This window comes from Nesoenas mayeri, assembly GCF_963082525.1.
Source record: "Nesoenas mayeri genome assembly, chromosome: 15".
Taxonomy (NCBI): Eukaryota; Metazoa; Chordata; class Aves; order Columbiformes; family Columbidae; genus Nesoenas; species Nesoenas mayeri.
The window spans coordinates 3,451,141-3,468,242 of NC_137559.1; the positions used below are offsets into that span (position 1 = coordinate 3,451,141).

At 45.6% G+C, this 17,102-nt stretch overlaps 1 protein-coding gene across 2 annotated transcripts in view; it reads left to right on the plus strand.

The window, feature by feature from the left end:
• The first annotated feature begins 5,900 nt into the window (after positions 1-5,900).
• The window catches only part of FOXK1 (forkhead box K1), a 48,523-nt gene continuing 37,321 nt past the window's right edge, over positions 5,901-17,102 (plus strand). For both annotated transcript variants that reach the window (XM_080353803.1, XM_080353804.1), the window contains exon 1: positions 5,901-6,358. In XM_080353803.1, coding sequence (XP_080209929.1) covers positions 5,973-6,358 — 386 coding nt within the window. In that variant the 5' untranslated portion in view covers positions 5,901-5,972. The remainder of the gene's footprint in view (positions 6,359-17,102) is intronic.

Here is a 17,102-nt window from a genome sequence, read left to right on the forward strand (position 1 = left end):
ATGTATTTCACCGAGGTCTAAGTTTCAAGCCAAATTGAAAGTAAGTTAGCTGAGTGGGTTTAAAGCTGGAGGCACACACACCAGTGTATATTTTATGAATTATTTTAACCACAACCCATGAAATGGTCCTGCTTTTGTAAAATTATCTTGACAACAAATGGTTTTGTTTAAAGCTTTCTGAAATGGGCTACCATACATCAGACAGTCTCTGGCATGGATTCTAGAAAAGTGACAGCATTTCTGCATGGGGAATGAGCAGATCATATAATATCTTAGGGAACAGCAGAGCCTGGGCATCAGATGTTCCTCGGTCTTTATTGTATTTCAGAGAACTTGCTGTGAAAATATATTCTTGATAAGTGTGATTTGAAAAAAAAAAAATCCCTGTGAAACCTAAATAAACCATGACAGAAACACTTCCAGCATACTGGAGTTTACAGTAAACAGGATCACAGCTGATGTTAAAAAATGAAGAAATTCATCACTATAGAAAGAACAATCTTCCCAGGCTCCGCTGCTCCCGGGAGGGAGGTAACAGATGCCGCATCTCATTTAGCCCCATCTCGCCAGGCACTGAGGCCGCCGCTCAGCACCCAGCACGAAGCGCTCAGCACCTTGCAGGAGGCAGCCCTGACCAGGTTTAAGCCGTGCCCACCTTGCGCTAGGTCCTGCTGTCTGCAAAGCTTTTTCTGATACTCCTTCCTTCAGCACAGCAGCCTACTGGCACTAGGAGAAAAAATGGTGGATTTGTATCCTTTGTGAGCTTTCAGGACCATAACTGCTCCCACCACGTTTCTTACTCACTGGTGTTGTTTTGTTCAACTTTCTGCTGATTAAAAGCTGTGCAGGAAAAGAAAGAGTTTCTCTATCACCTCCTCCACAGGCAAACCCTTTCTTATCAGGCCATCTGGATTAAAACCTGGCTCAGAGCTGCCGTGACATATTTGCAAAGCTGTTCTGACTGCAGAGGGGTATTTACAGGTGTCCCGGCTCCTCTGGGCTCCCCAGAGCCTCAGCAGCAGGTCACCTCCTTGATGCCACTGCAAGCATCACAGGTGCTCTCCAGGTGAGAGATCTGTATTGTGGATGCACCCTCTGCAGGAAATGAGATTTATATGGGCTGCTCCAGGTCAGGACCGAGGGAGGTCACTGGAGAGACATGAGGGTCAGGGTTAAAAGCACAGATCTAGCAACAGAATTGAGAAAACAGGTAGAAATCCCACCGGAGGCTGGGTCAGACACCATGTGAGCATGTGTGCTTGTGTGAGACAGACACTATGGTGCACTTGATTATGTTTCAAAACAATTAATTTTATTTAACTTCTTGCAGCTGCTTGGTTAAAAAGAAAATCCTACCAGATACATCTAAGTGCAAACTCCTTTTTGCTCCTGTGTCACAGCACTGTGATGTCCCTGAGACAGAAAGCAGAATTAAAACCCACCCAGCTGGAGAAAGAAGTGAAGCTGCTCCTGAGCGCAGGTGCTTTGGGGAAAGTAGCTCCACAGATACAGGGCACGTTGTTCATCACTTACATTGCTTCAAATCGGTTTGGACAAAAACCACAACAGCGTTTAAAACCTATTTGATGGCTGAGGGAAGGGAAAGGGACAAGTGTTGCAGGGAGCTGGGCAGGAATTCGAGGGAACACTGCCCTCTTCTTTTGTATTTTATCAAAGTATTTGTGTGATGCGGGTCCTGAAGCCTCTGCTCGCTTGCTACTGACGCACGCTTTACATCAGTGGAAGCCCTATTGCACTTCACCCTGTCAGACTGGCACTGAGCTCAGGAGAAATGTTGGATGGGGCTAGCATGGAGCCAGCCGTCTCTTTTCCTTAGAGTAATTGCTTTCCTTCACTCCTCTCCTCCTCCTTCCCCAGGTCAGGGCTGTGTGCATTAGCCTGGCTTTCACTGTGAGCATCAACATGTTGTCTAGCTGCTGGGTAAATACATCAAGCCGCTCACGCCCAGCATGCAGCTCACATCGTTCCTTTCTGTCGAAGCTGCTTGTCAATTATGCTTTGGTCTGGGGGCAGAACAGATTTCCTGCAGTGTCGAAGCTGGGCAGCTTCTTTGCTGAATTGGGGCTTGATAAGTATGTATTCAGTCTTGTTAATCAGAATAGCGAGCAAGAGCTGAATGAAGTACTATAGAAATGCAGCATTTCACTTACAGAAACGGTTTTCAAGCAGATGCTAGTCAGCAGATAAATGCTGAAAATTACCTTTATCACTGTTTTTGCAAGATTTGTGTTTGCCCAACACAGTGGTACCTGGGTGACCATGACAAGCCATTACATTCATTTGCCCACAACTGATAGCAGCAGATTCCTGCTGTGTATCACTGTATTGAGACAGTTAGCGATGACACACTGTCAAACAAATATTTGACAAAGGACAGTCAGGTTTTGTACCGCTCTCTGAGTAACACCGACTCTATCCCAGCTCCTTTCTGCTCTCACCCTCCCCTTCCCAGCTGCTTTGTTTGAACTTTTTATCTCTCCTCCTGGTTCACATTGCTCTATTGCACATACATGGCAGAGCAGGGTAGCATCTCAAAATGGCCCACGGTGTCTCTACAAAGTGCCAGGAGGGATTATTTCTGCATGTGCACAAGCAGTAACACTTGTACAGGGTCTTGGCATCACATCATGCTAGTGCTTGAGCACAGTCACGGCTGGAGCAAGCCCACAGCCGGCCCATTTGGATGGCTGGGGATGGCCAAGGTGCCATTCCACATCCAGGTGTTGCCCCAGTGCCTGGTCACCTTGCAGGGATGACACAAGGACCGTGCTGTCCCCCAGCAGGCCCATCTCCTGCTAGGGCTGCTCCCACCCCTTGGCTCGTGGTACCCGGCTGGCAGCTCCCGGCCATCTGAATATTTTGGTAGGCGACTTGTAGAGTCAGGAAGTTTGGCCACACCTGCAGACATATCTGTCTAAAACCCTGCCGAGGAAAATTAACCACTTTAAAGTCAATCCAGCCGTACAGGATGAGATTAATTCAAACAATTTTGTGTGCATTTACATCAGGCATTTACATTGGGGCAGCCAGCTTGACTTTAAGCAGGATTAGTTGACTGGAGGAGCGCAAAGCGTTTCCTTGTCTGAAGAGCCCTTGGTTTGATGCTGTTGCCGGGTGGATTAGAGCCAAGCAGAGCGTTGGAGGCTGCCGAGCAGAGCGCTCTGTTCCTCGCGGCACAAGGAGCTTAGGGAATGGATGCTGCAGGCGGACGAGCTGGTGAGACACGATGCTAAGCGCAACCCATCAGGCAGCTCGGAGGAATCCTGTTTCCATACACCGCTTGATCGCATTTTGCATGAAGCTGGGATTTATCTCGGCAGCAGCACTGGCTTAAGCAGCAAATTCCACTCAAGAAATTTGCAGGCAGAAAGAAAGGGACTTGTTAGAAGAAGAATCTTACCGATTCGTGCAGTGGGAGCATCTTGGTGGCTGCAGAGTGGCCATGACACATGTGAATGTGCCCATCGTCATTCCCAGCTCCACAGCCCATCTGCCCGAAGCACTCGGGAAGCCGCAGAGCAGCACGAGGATCTTCACAGCCGGCCTCACGTGCCAGCCCTCGGGTTATTCCCCGAGCGGAGCTGCAGAAATCCATAGCCTGTATCTGATGTGGGAGAGGTAACAGGGCCCAGCCCTGGCAGGACACACCTCTTGGCCCCACATCAGATGGGTCCCCAGGGCTGTTTGCATCTCCTGGATTTGGAACCACCGCCCCGCTCCTGCCCATGCCGGGCTGGGCTCCTGCCTCACCTGCCCACAATAAGTTTTACCATGCAGCCGTGGAAACATTTACTGACAACATCTGATAACAGCCTCACCCTATTTCTGATCCTTTCAGACTCCTTCTGGTCAAATGACATGATTTGGGGCTTTAGAAAAGCCTTAGACATGAACTAAAATCTCTCCGGAGCTCCTTTTTCTTCTTTTTTTATGACAGGTCAAACGCTGCTCTGATAGCAGGTCCCACCTCACCTGCTCCCACACACCTGTCTGCTGGCTCAGGCCCCTTTTTGAGCACACTTACCAGCACCATTACCCCGGTGTCAAAGTGCAAAAGGCCTGAGCCAGTTCCCCTGTCACACTCTGGCTCTCACCTACCAGATTGGCCACATTTTATTTGTGGCCACGAGCATTTGCTGATCCTGAGCAATTTGGAGCTGGAGAGGAGCTCAGGCAGACGAGTGCGAGCGGAGCAGCTCCCCACCGGGGCCCAGTTTACACCACTGCTGTGTGCCCTGACCCTGCTTGACCCTCTGAGAGCACTATTTCGGCTGTAATTTAATTTCAGGCCTCCAGGATGGTCACTCCATGTGTCCACCTCCCTGTGCCTCCTCCAGGGATGCCTTTCCTTCCTCTCCTGCCCTGGGGACTGCAGCCTTTTGCTGTTCCTGGCTTGGCTGAGACCTGCTGGAGAGCAAACACTGAGGCACAGGAAGGAGTATCGGTGTTTTATTCGACGGTGCTTTTCTTTCTTCCTCTTGGCTCATATTGAACTGTAGCGGCAAAGAGCACATTTACTGAAGATGGTGTCTCGGGTGAGATGTCTAATTCAGGTCCCGACTGCTCAGCAGTCATTAAACATCTCAGGGAAGATGTTCCAGGAACGGGGATGTTAACCTTGTGGTCCTGGACTGATTCCAGCTCATTTAATTACAGTCTTCGCAGTTGAAATTTGCTCTGCACTTTTGACTGGTTATGGGATTTTTTTTTCCCCATCTCCTCTAAGCTGTTGAGCAGCCTTGCTACGAGTTGCTGCGTTCCCCGCACGACCCGAAGCAATAAGCAATTACGGCTGCTCGCCCTCCCAGGATTGTCAAATTTATTGTATTTTCTGGTTACTTAACAATTCGGGATTCTGCAAAGTACCACTGGCTCACATACATAGAAAAGTTTTTCCTGTTTCATCTTGATAATCTAAACAGTACAGTATGTACATGATCCAAATACATGCCATTGCATCAAAGAACGTCACCTTTATGATTCATATAAGTAACTCATATAAAAAATGATATAAAAAGTAATTTGAAGAAATCATGTAATACAAGCTAAACAATCTACATAGTACCTTCTAAAAAAATTATATGAGTGTAAAGCTAAGAGCATAAAAACACTATGTGAGTATATACATGAGTGTATATATTAATATATATTTAAAAGGTCTATAAAAGTGTATGAAGGTGTTTTGAACTCATACCTTCGTATATTTGGGATGAATCTGCCTCTTTTAGCAAACTGTCCAGGGATACTAAGATCGAGTTGTGATTTAATCTCCGTCTAAAAGTGCGGTTGGGTTTTGGCGTCATGACATGAGGAGGCAACAAATTGCTGTCTCACCCGGCCTAAGTCTGTTTGAAAACACCGTACCAGCTGCGGGGTGGATGTAACCCTGCCCCACAGAAAGCCGGGAGAGTTTTGGGGTGGGGGCACCTCTCCAGCGCAGGGGAGCGGGGCAGTTTTGGGGGTGATTCAACTCTCGGAGCCTACAGAAAGCGATTTTTCTGTCAGGTTCAGGGCCAAGGTGGCGGGAGCCCCCTCGGAAGGGGTCGCCCCCTCGGAAGGGGTCGCCCCCTCGGAAGGGGTCGCCCCCTCGGAAGGGGTCGCCCCCTCGGAAGGGGTCGCCCCCTCGGAAGGGGTCGCCCCCTCGGAAGGGGTCGCCCCCTCGGAAGGGGTCGCCCCTCAGCACCTGCCCGAGGGCCGGAACAGCTGCCCAGCGCAGCCGGCCCGCCCGGGCCTGTAGGAGGCGCCGCGGCCCCGCCGAGCCCGGCACTGCGTCCCCGCCCCGCGTCATGAACCGCGGCGGGGCGGCCGGGCCCGGCGGTGCTGCCGGGGAGGCAGGGGAAGGCAGCGGCGGCGGGCTCGCCTCCCGCTCCGCCCCGCTTCCCCCCCACCACCTCCGCCCCGCCGGCTCCGCCCCGGAGGCCGGCACGCTGGCTCGCTCCCTGCCTGGGAACATGGCCGAAGTCGGGGAGGACAGCAGCGGGGCGCGGGCTCTGCTGGCGCTGCGCTCGGCGCCCTGCAGCCCCGCCGCGGCGCCCCCTCCCGGGCCGCCGCCCCCGGCCGGGCCGCCCGCCGCCGCCTCCGCCGGCCCGGTGCTGGCGCGGCTGCAGGGCCGCGAGTTCGAGTTCCTCATGCGGCAGCCGGCCGTCACCATAGGCCGCAACTCCTCGCAGGGCTCGGTGGACGTCAACATGGGGCACTCCAGCTTCATCTCCCGGCGGCACCTGCAGCTCAGCTTCCAGGAGCCGCACTTCTACCTGCGCTGCCTCGGCAAGAACGGCGTCTTCGTGGACGGCGCCTTCCAGCGCCGCGGCGGCCCGGCCCTACAGCTCCCGCCGCAGTGAGTGCCGGGCCGGGGGCGCGGGGGCGGCGGCCCCGCGGGGAGGTGGCGAGAGCCCGCGGGGCTGGACCCGCTCCACAGGGAGAGGGAGAGTCCGAGGCCTGTGGGGAGAAATCAGGGGAAGGTCTGAGGGGGCAGAGAGGGACCTCTGGTCTGGGTGGAGAGGAAGGGGACGGTGAGGGGTCCCTTGGCCGCACCGAGGAGATCGTGAGGTGCCTGCGCCCCACGGAGGGGACACAGGTCTGACAGAAGAAGTGCTTGAGGTGTTGGTGAGGGGCCACCGTGGATGAAAGAGATACTGGGGGATCCCCCTGCCCACAGAGGGCCTGAGGGGACAGTGAGGGACTGCCTGTGAAGAAAATGGCCTTGAGGACTTCCCCAGACCACAAAGAGCTTGAGGGGATGGCGAGGGACCCGTCACTTGAAGTTGCTCATGGTGGGTGAGGGACCGTCTGTGCGATGAATGACAGAGTGACCCTCACCTGATGGAGGGCTGGAGGTGGTGGTGAGGAATGTCTGCCTGGTGACTTACCAGTGGATCTGCCTCAGTGTCAACAGGAGATGTCCTCGCCTACCCGACCTTGCTGCCGACCACAACTGAGAAAGGGGATGATGTTCATCAGGGCTGGGGCTGCTCCCTCTGAGGGGACCACATTGGGGGAATAGTGTGGGTCCCTTTACTCAGGGTGCTTCTCCAGAGGGCTGACTCCATGGTCATCATCCTCCATGCCTGCCCGCCAACAGACTCATGTTCAACTGCTGGCCCTTAAGGGATTTCCAAAAGATAAATGGGAGAAGAAGCACTCTTGTCAGTGAGCTAAAACTTGCTACACCCAGGGCTTGTCTTCCCTGGGGAAGACCCAGTGGAAAAAGTTGGAAAATCACTTTGCCAGAGTGCTTATTTTGGGGTTGGCAAGTTGGATGTTGTTCCTGATGTCTCTCTGGGACAACAGACAAAAGAGGGAGTTGGGCCAGGCCAAGGGTGATGTTGCTCACCAGGACCCTCGGTGCACAGGTGCCCAAGGTGTCTTTGCTTCATTGAGGGAGGGGCCTGCAGAAGGGTTTTCTGAGCTAGCAGGGAGGTGGTTGCGCTGTGTTTTAGATACACTCTCTTGCAGAAAGAAGAATAAGGTTGATATAAATCTATTTCTTCCTCTGAAAACATTGTTTATGGTTCCTGAGGACTGTCCAGCACTGCAAAGCTTCACCCCTGGGCTGGCAGCGTGGTGGTGGTGGGTAATGTAATTCTTGCATCTCTTCAGGTTGTACCACACAGGCTGTGCCTTGTGCCATCTCTTGAGTGAAAGCACCCCGTAAAGGCAGGAATTTGGGTTTTCATGATGTTCCACTAGGCTTTCCTTGTTTGTATAAAAGATCTGGTTTCATCTGGCAGGTTTTGGCTTCGATGCTGTTTACCTCCAGCACAAGGGTCCTGGAGTTATCCCTCTCTTGCTAGCCTGTTGCTCAGGGGAGGGTTTTTTAATTACTCATTTCCTCTGCAGGCTGCTTCATTTTGTACTTAGTAATTTAGTTATAACTCCCCAGTTGCTTTCTCTCTGAGGCATTTTGCTTTGTAACGTGTTTCATTTTTTAAAAGAGATGTCCTTTAGTGTCTCTTTAATTAATCGTGCTTTGTAAAACAAGACCACCCGAAGCCCAGGGCATTTCTGTTGAAGCTCCCTCTGGCTCTGAGTTTATCTCTGTGAGCTCCCTCCTCCCAGTCATTCTGTTTCTTCAGTTGGTTAATCATAAGCATTGTGCTTGAAAACTCTCTCCAGCAGTGACTTGGTTGCTTATTTTTCTCCCCTTCCATTTGCTTGTGACTCCTGGAGTGGGAACGGCAATTTTCCTTCTTCATCGCTTTAAAGGGAGGAGTTTAGTGTACAGTTATGAACTCTGCACAATAAGGCATCCTCTTTGCTTGGCCGCTGTTTGAGCTACATAAATAAACTGGTTGCTCCTCCCTTTCTGACTACCAGAGTAGGAAAATGTTTTGTATCAATCTAAAGGAATTTGCCCCCTTGCTTCTAACAGGTAAACAACTCCTTGCCTCTGCTGGCCAGTCAAGGGTTTGTAATCCAGACTAAGAAAAAAAAAATGCTGTTGAAGCTTGGTATGCACAGTCTTGATTGAGGATGTAAACAGTTCTCCTGTCTGCTGTTATCTCCACTCTGGAAAATCGGACAAATCCCTCCCAGTCACCCACACACACACATACATAGACACATTATCCCCCCCAGTAAAAAAAAATATATTGGTGCATTTCTTTTATGTGGAGTAGCCTGTATACCTGCTGCTAGCCAACTAATGTTGTCAGAAATAGGAAAAAGCAAAGACAAGTCTTAGTACACAGACTTTACAGTACAGACTTACTTTTTTCTATTATTTTATGGTGACAGTACTGTTCTGTTTGATACAGCCACACCTTCTATGTGTATCAGCAGAATGTGCAGTTTATATTAGATTTCAGGAATTAACGCCTGTTCCATTCAGTAATTTATATGGGAGGTCCTTGTGATGTGGGGAGCTCTTGCTGGTAATGTTCTGTGAGCCAGTTGTTTAAATAGTTGTCTCCCCTTGTTGTTTTGTTGTTTTGGTTTTGTTTTTTAATTCCCACCTGTAAAGTATAGCAGAAATACACCAAGTCCTGTTTCTTTCGGGCCAATGCAGTCACTACTGCTGTTTATTACAAGCAAAGGAGGTGCTTGTGCATCATGAGATCATGAATGGAAGCAGATGGTTCCAGGGAAAAAAAGTGTCTTTCAGATAGTATTCATACTATCTGTTAAAAAAATAAATCCTAGACTCCTAGATTATATTTCTGAGGTTTCTTCTCACTTCATTTTTCTGTATGAAACTTCTCTGTTGTAAGGCCTCTAAGTTTAGAAGAGGTTATTCTTAAAATTGGCGGAAGGTTTTGTCAGGAGAGGTGGGGAAGGGAGGAACGAGGAAGAGTTTGAGACCTTTCTTGAAGACTGTTCCTACCTCTGAACACAATAGACCTGTTCAAAGTTTCCTATCGCTTCCTCCATCGACATCATGTGTCTGTATAATCTACCGTAACCAGAATTCCACTGCTGGGCCAGAGTATCATATTTCACAGCTGTGTTGTTAAGGAAGATTATATTTCACAGATGTGATGACATAACTATGAAGTATAATTAAACAATAATGACCAACAAGGAGGGCAATTCCTAGAGGTTAATGGTAGTTAGAAACAAAGTGGGTGGAAGAAGTACAGCTGAAGACCCCTTAATCTGTTTAATTAACCTGAGTGCCACACTACAGCACGCATTACAAATATAAATCAAGGTGAAATTATGGAAGTACTTAGATCAAAAATAAATGCTTTAAATCAAATTAAGGCTTGCTAGAAGTGTTTTTAGCTGTGCTAGTGGAAGCTGGAAATCTGTGGATAAATATCTAGGTATTTTTCTGTTACAAAAAGCAACTCAAGACTGTCAGTAGGCTATCTGCTAGATTTTAAAAACTGTTGATACAAGTGAAAATATAAGATACAGCAGGACACATTAGCTGGAGTACATTTTTCCTGCTGAAGGCAGTATTTTTTTCAAATTTACAAGCTAATTAGGTGTTTACAGGATCAGTTAATGCTGAATTATTAACTTTATCTTTGATACCTTCAAAATTTACTCAATATTTAAAAGCAGTGGCCATAACAAGTTAGAAACTTGCAGTAACATAAGCGCTTTTTTATTTATTTTTTTTTCTCCCCAGAACCAAAGGAACTGAAAGACTTGAAAGTTAAGCTTGCTAACCCAAATTTTAAGCAGCTATGGGTCAAGTTTTCAAATGCTCCTAAGTACAAAAGTTCTATTGACTGAAAACTGCAAATGTTGATTGAGCATAGCCTGGTAATAACACTTGAGCTTTTCGAACTGGGAGCTCAATAGATTGGAAAATGGTGCTTGTCTGTGAATGTTTCATGGGATATTTGGTTATTGCCTCTGTGACCGTTTTGTATGTTTGCAGTAGCGCTATTAATGGAGCCTGAAGTTTGTGTTCTTCAGTGTAAATGGATACTTTCAGTACGAGATTTCCAAGCGTAAAAATACGTTTTTAAATCTATAGTTCTTTTAGCTTATAGGAAATGGAAGAAATAAATGGAGAAGTTTTGTAGTTTGAGTGAAAATGTAAGTGTAGTAAATATATGGATATGTGAAAATAAAGCATGGAGTTAAAATAAATTTATTATGCATATAAGCCCCATTATAAATTGAAAACTTACCGTGCATATGAAGTTTTATTAAGAGCGTGCTGCTTTATATACGATGGGATTTTCTTACGTACTTAATAAACTTGACAAAAATAAATAGTCCAGTCCTCTGAGCACATATCAAGGTGCTGATCTCACAAAATCTGATGTGTGCATTAATCTTTCCATGTTGCAGATAAACAAGTTGGCTTCAGTGTTTGGGTAGCAGGGACGTCTCTGCAACTGGGGCTTAGTAACCAAGTGGAAAACTGAGACCTACATCCAACAGTCTTTTCATTTCCCTTTCAAAGCAAGATTGTACAGTCTGTTAGCCAGTAACCGGAGGCACAAACTGAGGTAAAATAATGCATAAAAACAGAGATATACCCAATGTATGGCAGTGTTTTGAGGACCTTGCTCTAACCACTGGGCCTCCATTCTTGTGGTTAGAACGATGCCATCGTGGGGTGTGTGAGCGCGGGTGTCCTGACATCCCAGGGGCTGTACATACAAACACTAAGGAAATGCTTTGACCACATAACCACGACTACAGAACCAGTTGTTTCTGAAATGCCGCGTATGACTGCGATAACTCCTCGTGTAGTTTTACTTAAGTATTGCGTAATCTGCATGTGCAACCGCTTTTTTGTTCTTTGTTTGAGATGCATCATTTGCTTTGCTGCAACTTGTGGATGGTGGTTTTGCTCTCACTAGAAACTCTTTAAAGATTTGCTGCCTTAGTGCTTCATCTTAGATTTTTCCTGCTGTTATTTGATTTCAAAGACTGTCTTTGAGAACAGGTTTTTTTGTTGCACAGCAAGATGGTGATAAAAGATCACTTGGTTTTAATTATGGACTTTATGTCAAGTAATTTTTGGCTAAGCAGCTCAATTTGTCATGAGTTATATTAAACGTTTAAGGAAAGTTTCTCTCATGTGAAACTACTGCCCAATTTGTTGATTCAAAAATAGCTGTGCTGTAGGTCAGGTTGTGAATATAAACTAATGCTGTGTAAAACTCAGTGTATGTTTGCTTATGTATCCTTTTAAACCAAGCTCGGTTCAGTTTAGCTGAAGTATTGATTATTAAAAGATTAATCTGACCAGAACATGCCACACTTGTCTTGTACATTCTTGTGCAGAGTCTCAGCTGTAAAAGCTTAAACGTAGATTTGAGTTTTGCTGGTGGAAAGTCTTTGTGTTAGCGAACTCTCAATCATTACATGGATGCTTAGCTGACTGTGGGATTCTTCCAGTTGGTACTGTTGTGGTTTTATATAAATCTAGGGGGTGAATGAGAGTGAGAATGTTTGCTTGTACGAAAGCAGAAATAAAAATGATGAAATCTGCAGTAATTCTTATCTTGGTTATTTTGGAGCCGGCTGTGTGAGCATCCTCACTGCACAGCGTCTGTTTTGACTTCAGGTAACAAATCAAAACAACACTTTTTTTTTCCCCTTTTGTTTTCTTCCGTTCCAGAAAATGGGACACACACTCTTGCACCGAATAACTGAAAGCATAAATGACAACCAGATTAATGTAATTGTTTTCTTTGTAAGCAAGCTCCTAGTAACTGTGCTCTGATAGCCATTTGGCGTCAGAGCTGTTCTGTGGGATGCCAAATTCTCTCGCTCGGTGCTGCAGTTTCCTGGAGGAGTAGATGTGGCAACAGGATGTTGGTAAAGAACAGGAAACTACTTGAATTTACTACTTATACCATGCAAATAAAGTCTTATTACTGGCCTAGGTGTAGTAATTACTGTCTGCTGATAACAGAAGAGTTCTTGCAGCAATTGCAGTGTGTGGAGTTTGGCAAGTGAGTTCAAGTCTGTGGTTGGGGGGGTTGCATTCGATACTGGGGTTAACAAAAGAGATATAGGCTGGTTAGGTGCTTGTTAAGCCACTTGTAGAGATTTGACAGTTCTCTCCAGCTGGCTTTCTTATTCGGGGTGGATCTCTGCTAGCACTCAGCTCCATATCAATTCTTCTGACATGTACTAATTTGCTTTGAGCTCCTTGTAGCTCTCAGAAGTGGCTGCACAGGCAGCATTTTGGGTGTTCGGCACTCAGAGCCAAGGGGCATCATCACTAGAAATGCTTAACAAACCGAGCATCCCCTTACTGCTGGTTAGATGTGGAGGAGCCAGATTCCCTTCTAAATCCAAGTGGAAATGTGGCTTGAAAAAGAAAAAAAAACATATGTTTTTAGAGCTGGCAATGTTAATGAAAAGGGAGAGGAATTATCTAATTTGCTTTTAGTACAGATTCTTTGCTCTCCTTTTTCTTAGTCTGGAGCACAGAAGCCTCTCTCACACGTAACCATACCTAATTCCTGCTTTGTTTTATTTTCTTTGGTTTAGTCCTCATGCATTTAGCAGTTTTCTGAGGGTTTCCTAAGGTTACAGCCTCATGGCTAGGATATCCACTTCAGGATTACTACTCCAAAACGACTAAAAAAATAGAGAGTGTGAAAGCAAAATACGCTGCAGAGCGTAGTCCAGAGTGCATTGGATGGTTATGATCTTTGTTGTCTTACAGTTGCCTACATGAAGGACAGGCGGTGAGTGCCCTAAGAACACTGCTGAGCTTGTGTGCTGCTTTCTGGCTGGTGAGCTTAGTGAGCTTTGAAATGTTGTTTTATGTATCTAAAGTGGCTAGTGTGCCCTGATGTACCAGACACCACCAAGAAACACGGGGAGCAGGAGGTTTTGCAGTGATGGTTTGAACCAATCTGTAAGATGAAGAAGTTGAAGCAATTGTTTTGTGTCCTGAATGTGGGCTATGAAAAGACATCTAAATGTACTTCTAGACTTGGTTCATCGACTAATTGTGAGTACAAATTATTGTGTGGTCTTAATGCATTCCCTTCAGTCAATAATTCAGTCTTAATCACGGAACAGTTTTTTCAAGTGTTTATAAGTCTCCCTGTTTCAATTGACATCAAACTCCTCATAAAACCAGACTGATGAGATGCTTATAGAGCAGATTAATATCTCACTTAGGTAAATGAGAGTGAAAATTCCTATCTGATAGTATATTCTTTGTTTTCATAGTACAGATACATTTTTTTCTAATGTCTATTCCCTCTTGTCCACAAATGTTTTTTGCTAGTAATTCACGTCTTCGGTCTCTTCAGAACAGCTCAATAAAATGCATGTGTGCCTTCCTTCTGCATGGCACTTAATTTTTATGAAATACATATTTTATTGGACAGTAAAACATTAAAGGATCTTAATGGCCTAATTAATACTCTGTATCCACTTCTGTCTTGTGTATTTTGCTCTTCGTTATCCTACTGCTGCTTTTTTCATGTTCTCTTGCATTTTTTATCACAAAAATTTCAAGCAGTCTTGAGAGAGCACTCTATTAGAAGCCTGTTCTTTGAATATTCAGCAGCTCTAAGATTTGATTGATAGTCCCCTCGCTACCCAATCTATTTTTAGTAATTTAAAAGCGAGTTTAATTTCTTGGGTTGACATTTGTTGTGTATGCGCGATTTACTTTGGTGGTTTTCCTCCCTCCTTTGAATGTGCCAGATATGTAATTTTTGTGTTGTTTCAGGACATCTTGACAGTTTGGGAGAAATAAACGTAGAAATTAAGTGGTAGTTCTGCCTTAGCTGAGAGAGCAAAGATGGACGGTCTTTGTCTGCCTCGGTTCATGCAGACTGTGATGAGGATAGGAGGATAAGTGGAATAAAACTTTAAGCATATTGTAACCACTTATTATCCTCTTTCAAGAATCACCTAACATAAGAGACTGTTTTAATAATGTACAAATATAATCCACTCCATCTTTTGGAACAGAATGAGGAGACAAAAACTCTTGCAGAGGTGATCTAAGCACTGTGCAAAAGGCCATCCCTCCGCTTCTCTCTGAAATACAACATTATAGCTGTAGCCTTTTTTTCTGCTTTGTGCCACTTTAAATTAAAGAGAGCATCGGGAAGTCACCCCACACAAACTGTTTTAATCTTCTGTCTCCCTTAAGGCCACATATGAAAGCCACCAACATTTTGACTAAGCAGGACTGGACTCCCTGCAGAGCCAGTTTGTGCACTTGCTAAAGGAATTGTTCTTGAGCAACTCAAGGCCTTTCCTCTCTCGAGGGCATAAGAACTATGGACTCTTAAACACTCAAAATCCCGATTGTGTGGGAGGAGAAAAGGACTAGAAAGAGAAAGCAAATTTTGTTTCCACCTGATGGGTAGACCAAAAACGTTTTTGCTTTTTGTATTCAGTTTGAGGTGTAGTCCAAACTAGTAAGGGTAGAGTCTTGGTGTGGGAGATGTGCCAACTGCTATTTATTTATTGATCTTTTTTCTGATTTTAATTGTTTCACGGCTTGCGTAAGGCAGTGTACCTTGGATTGGCTGCCCGCCCACTGTGCGTAAAGGGGTGTTGACTGTCAACAAGCCTGGCAATTGGGTGGCTCTGCCTCTTTCTGTCTTGGCCATTCAGCTGTTTAATTGCTATCTGTCTTCTAGCATGTCTCCCTCACACACCATCCAACAAGACCAGTCGTAGCGAAATTGGTTTAGCACCGCGAAGACCTGCAAAGGAAGTCAAGGGCTGGCACGTGCTTTGCTGCTAATGTCCGTCTTTATGAAATATTAAGGCAAGTGCTGAAGGTTTCTCCAGGCATCTGGAATTCTTAGGAGAAAATTCCTAATGTGTGATGGCTCAATAAAAATGTTGCCAGTGTTTTTGGTATTTTGTGTAAACAGAGCATATGCAAAGTGGCTGTTGGAAATAGGTGCAATCAAGTAATTTGGATTTGCACGTGATCTGTTCACAGTTGAGCCTCCTGGATCAGCACTTCACAGCAAAGAGCCACAGAATGAACCGGGGAAACAAATTTTGAGGGACAGTGATTCCAAATCTGAGGTCTCTTGGTGACAAGTGGGTGCATCCTCTTCCCCAAGTGGTTCACAGTTACTTCTCAATTTCATCCTGCTTTGTGCTTTACCAGACAGTATTACAAGTATGAGAATTCTTATTAAAAAAAACCTGTAGCAGAGGAGGGCTAGAATCCTGTTCCCCAAAACGCTGATACTGCAAACTATGAAGTTTGTATGAAGTTACCAGCTAAGATACATCTGTTAAAGTAAAATGTTTCTCTAATTCTGTATGCTATACTGAAGCAAAGGAATGGGAGCATTAGAATATGCCAGTAATATGACAAGTTAACTCTCTAAAAATTTCCTGATTTAAAGATAATGAAACTTCTGTGGCAGCAACTTGTATATGCACTGTTGGTTTGCAAGAGTCATTGTCACTTTAGTTGGTTAAACTCCTTTCAAGGAAGGAATCCCTCAGCACAGTCATATGTGCTGGCAGGATTTAAAATACCTTAATAATTTGGGGATTCTTTTACATAGTTTGCAGTCTTAGCCATGTCGTGCTAGGTCGTCTTTTACAAGCCAGTCCAGTACATCATCTACTTCTCCTGAGTCACAGGAAAATTATGCCCTTTTGCTTTTCTTTAGTAGGGAGGAAGGTTGTGCATGCATTTCTCTTCTTTATTTTCCATATCAGTATTTTGGAGACTGCAGGTGGATGCCACTTTGTAGACGTGTGTGTGAGAGATGTTCTGTGTTGCCCCAAATGTTTATTTGGCTGCAAGTCCAGAAGATGTCAGCTTTTGAAACATTTAAATTACCCTCAGAGCCTATAATCTTGGCTTCCTCTACTGGGTATTGAATGGATTGTGAAATGTCTTCAGAGGGAGTGAAGCAGACTTGAGTGAACATTTTGCAAAGTCTGACTCCATATGGATCGTTTTTTATAATGTACATAAATAGTACATTAGCTCTTTCAAATCACTTTCTAAATGAACTGAACCAGCCTCAAAGGAAAATACATCATAGTCATGCTCTGTGTGTTAGAGCCCTCTTAGAGAGTCTGCTTGAATTCAAAGGTTAGTAACATCCCACACGCAAGACTTTTCTGGCAAACGTATGTGGTAATTAAGATCTTTTTTAGAGAGGTTACTTAGTTTTGTCGAGCCTTTGCTAAGGTGTTTATAGGTAGTTCCTTAGATGTAGAAGAGCAAATCTTCTAGATGTTTCGTGAGACTGCTCAAGGAGGTGGGCTGGCTCCTTGAAAGGAAACCCTACGATGATTAGTGGCCCATTAGAAGAAAGTTGATGGCATTGCAAATGAGGTTTACGTGAGAATTAAACTGCTGTGGTGTATCCAATAAAGATGCTGAAGCAAGTCTCTGATGGTTATTAGGAGATTTTATGAACTGATCTTTTCAAATGGTTAGTTTCATAGAAGCATAGAATGGTTTGGGTTGGAAGTGGCCTTAAAGATCATCTCGTTCCACCCCCCTGCCATGGGCAGTGACATTTTCCACCAGACCAGGTTGGTCCAAGCCCCGTCCAACCTGACCTTGAACCCTTCCAGGGATGGGGCATCCACAGCTGCTCTGGGCAGCCTGTTCCCAGGCCTCACCATCCTTGTGGGGAAGAATTTCATCCTTATATCTCACCTAATCTCCCCTCTTCCAGTTTAAAACCATCAAC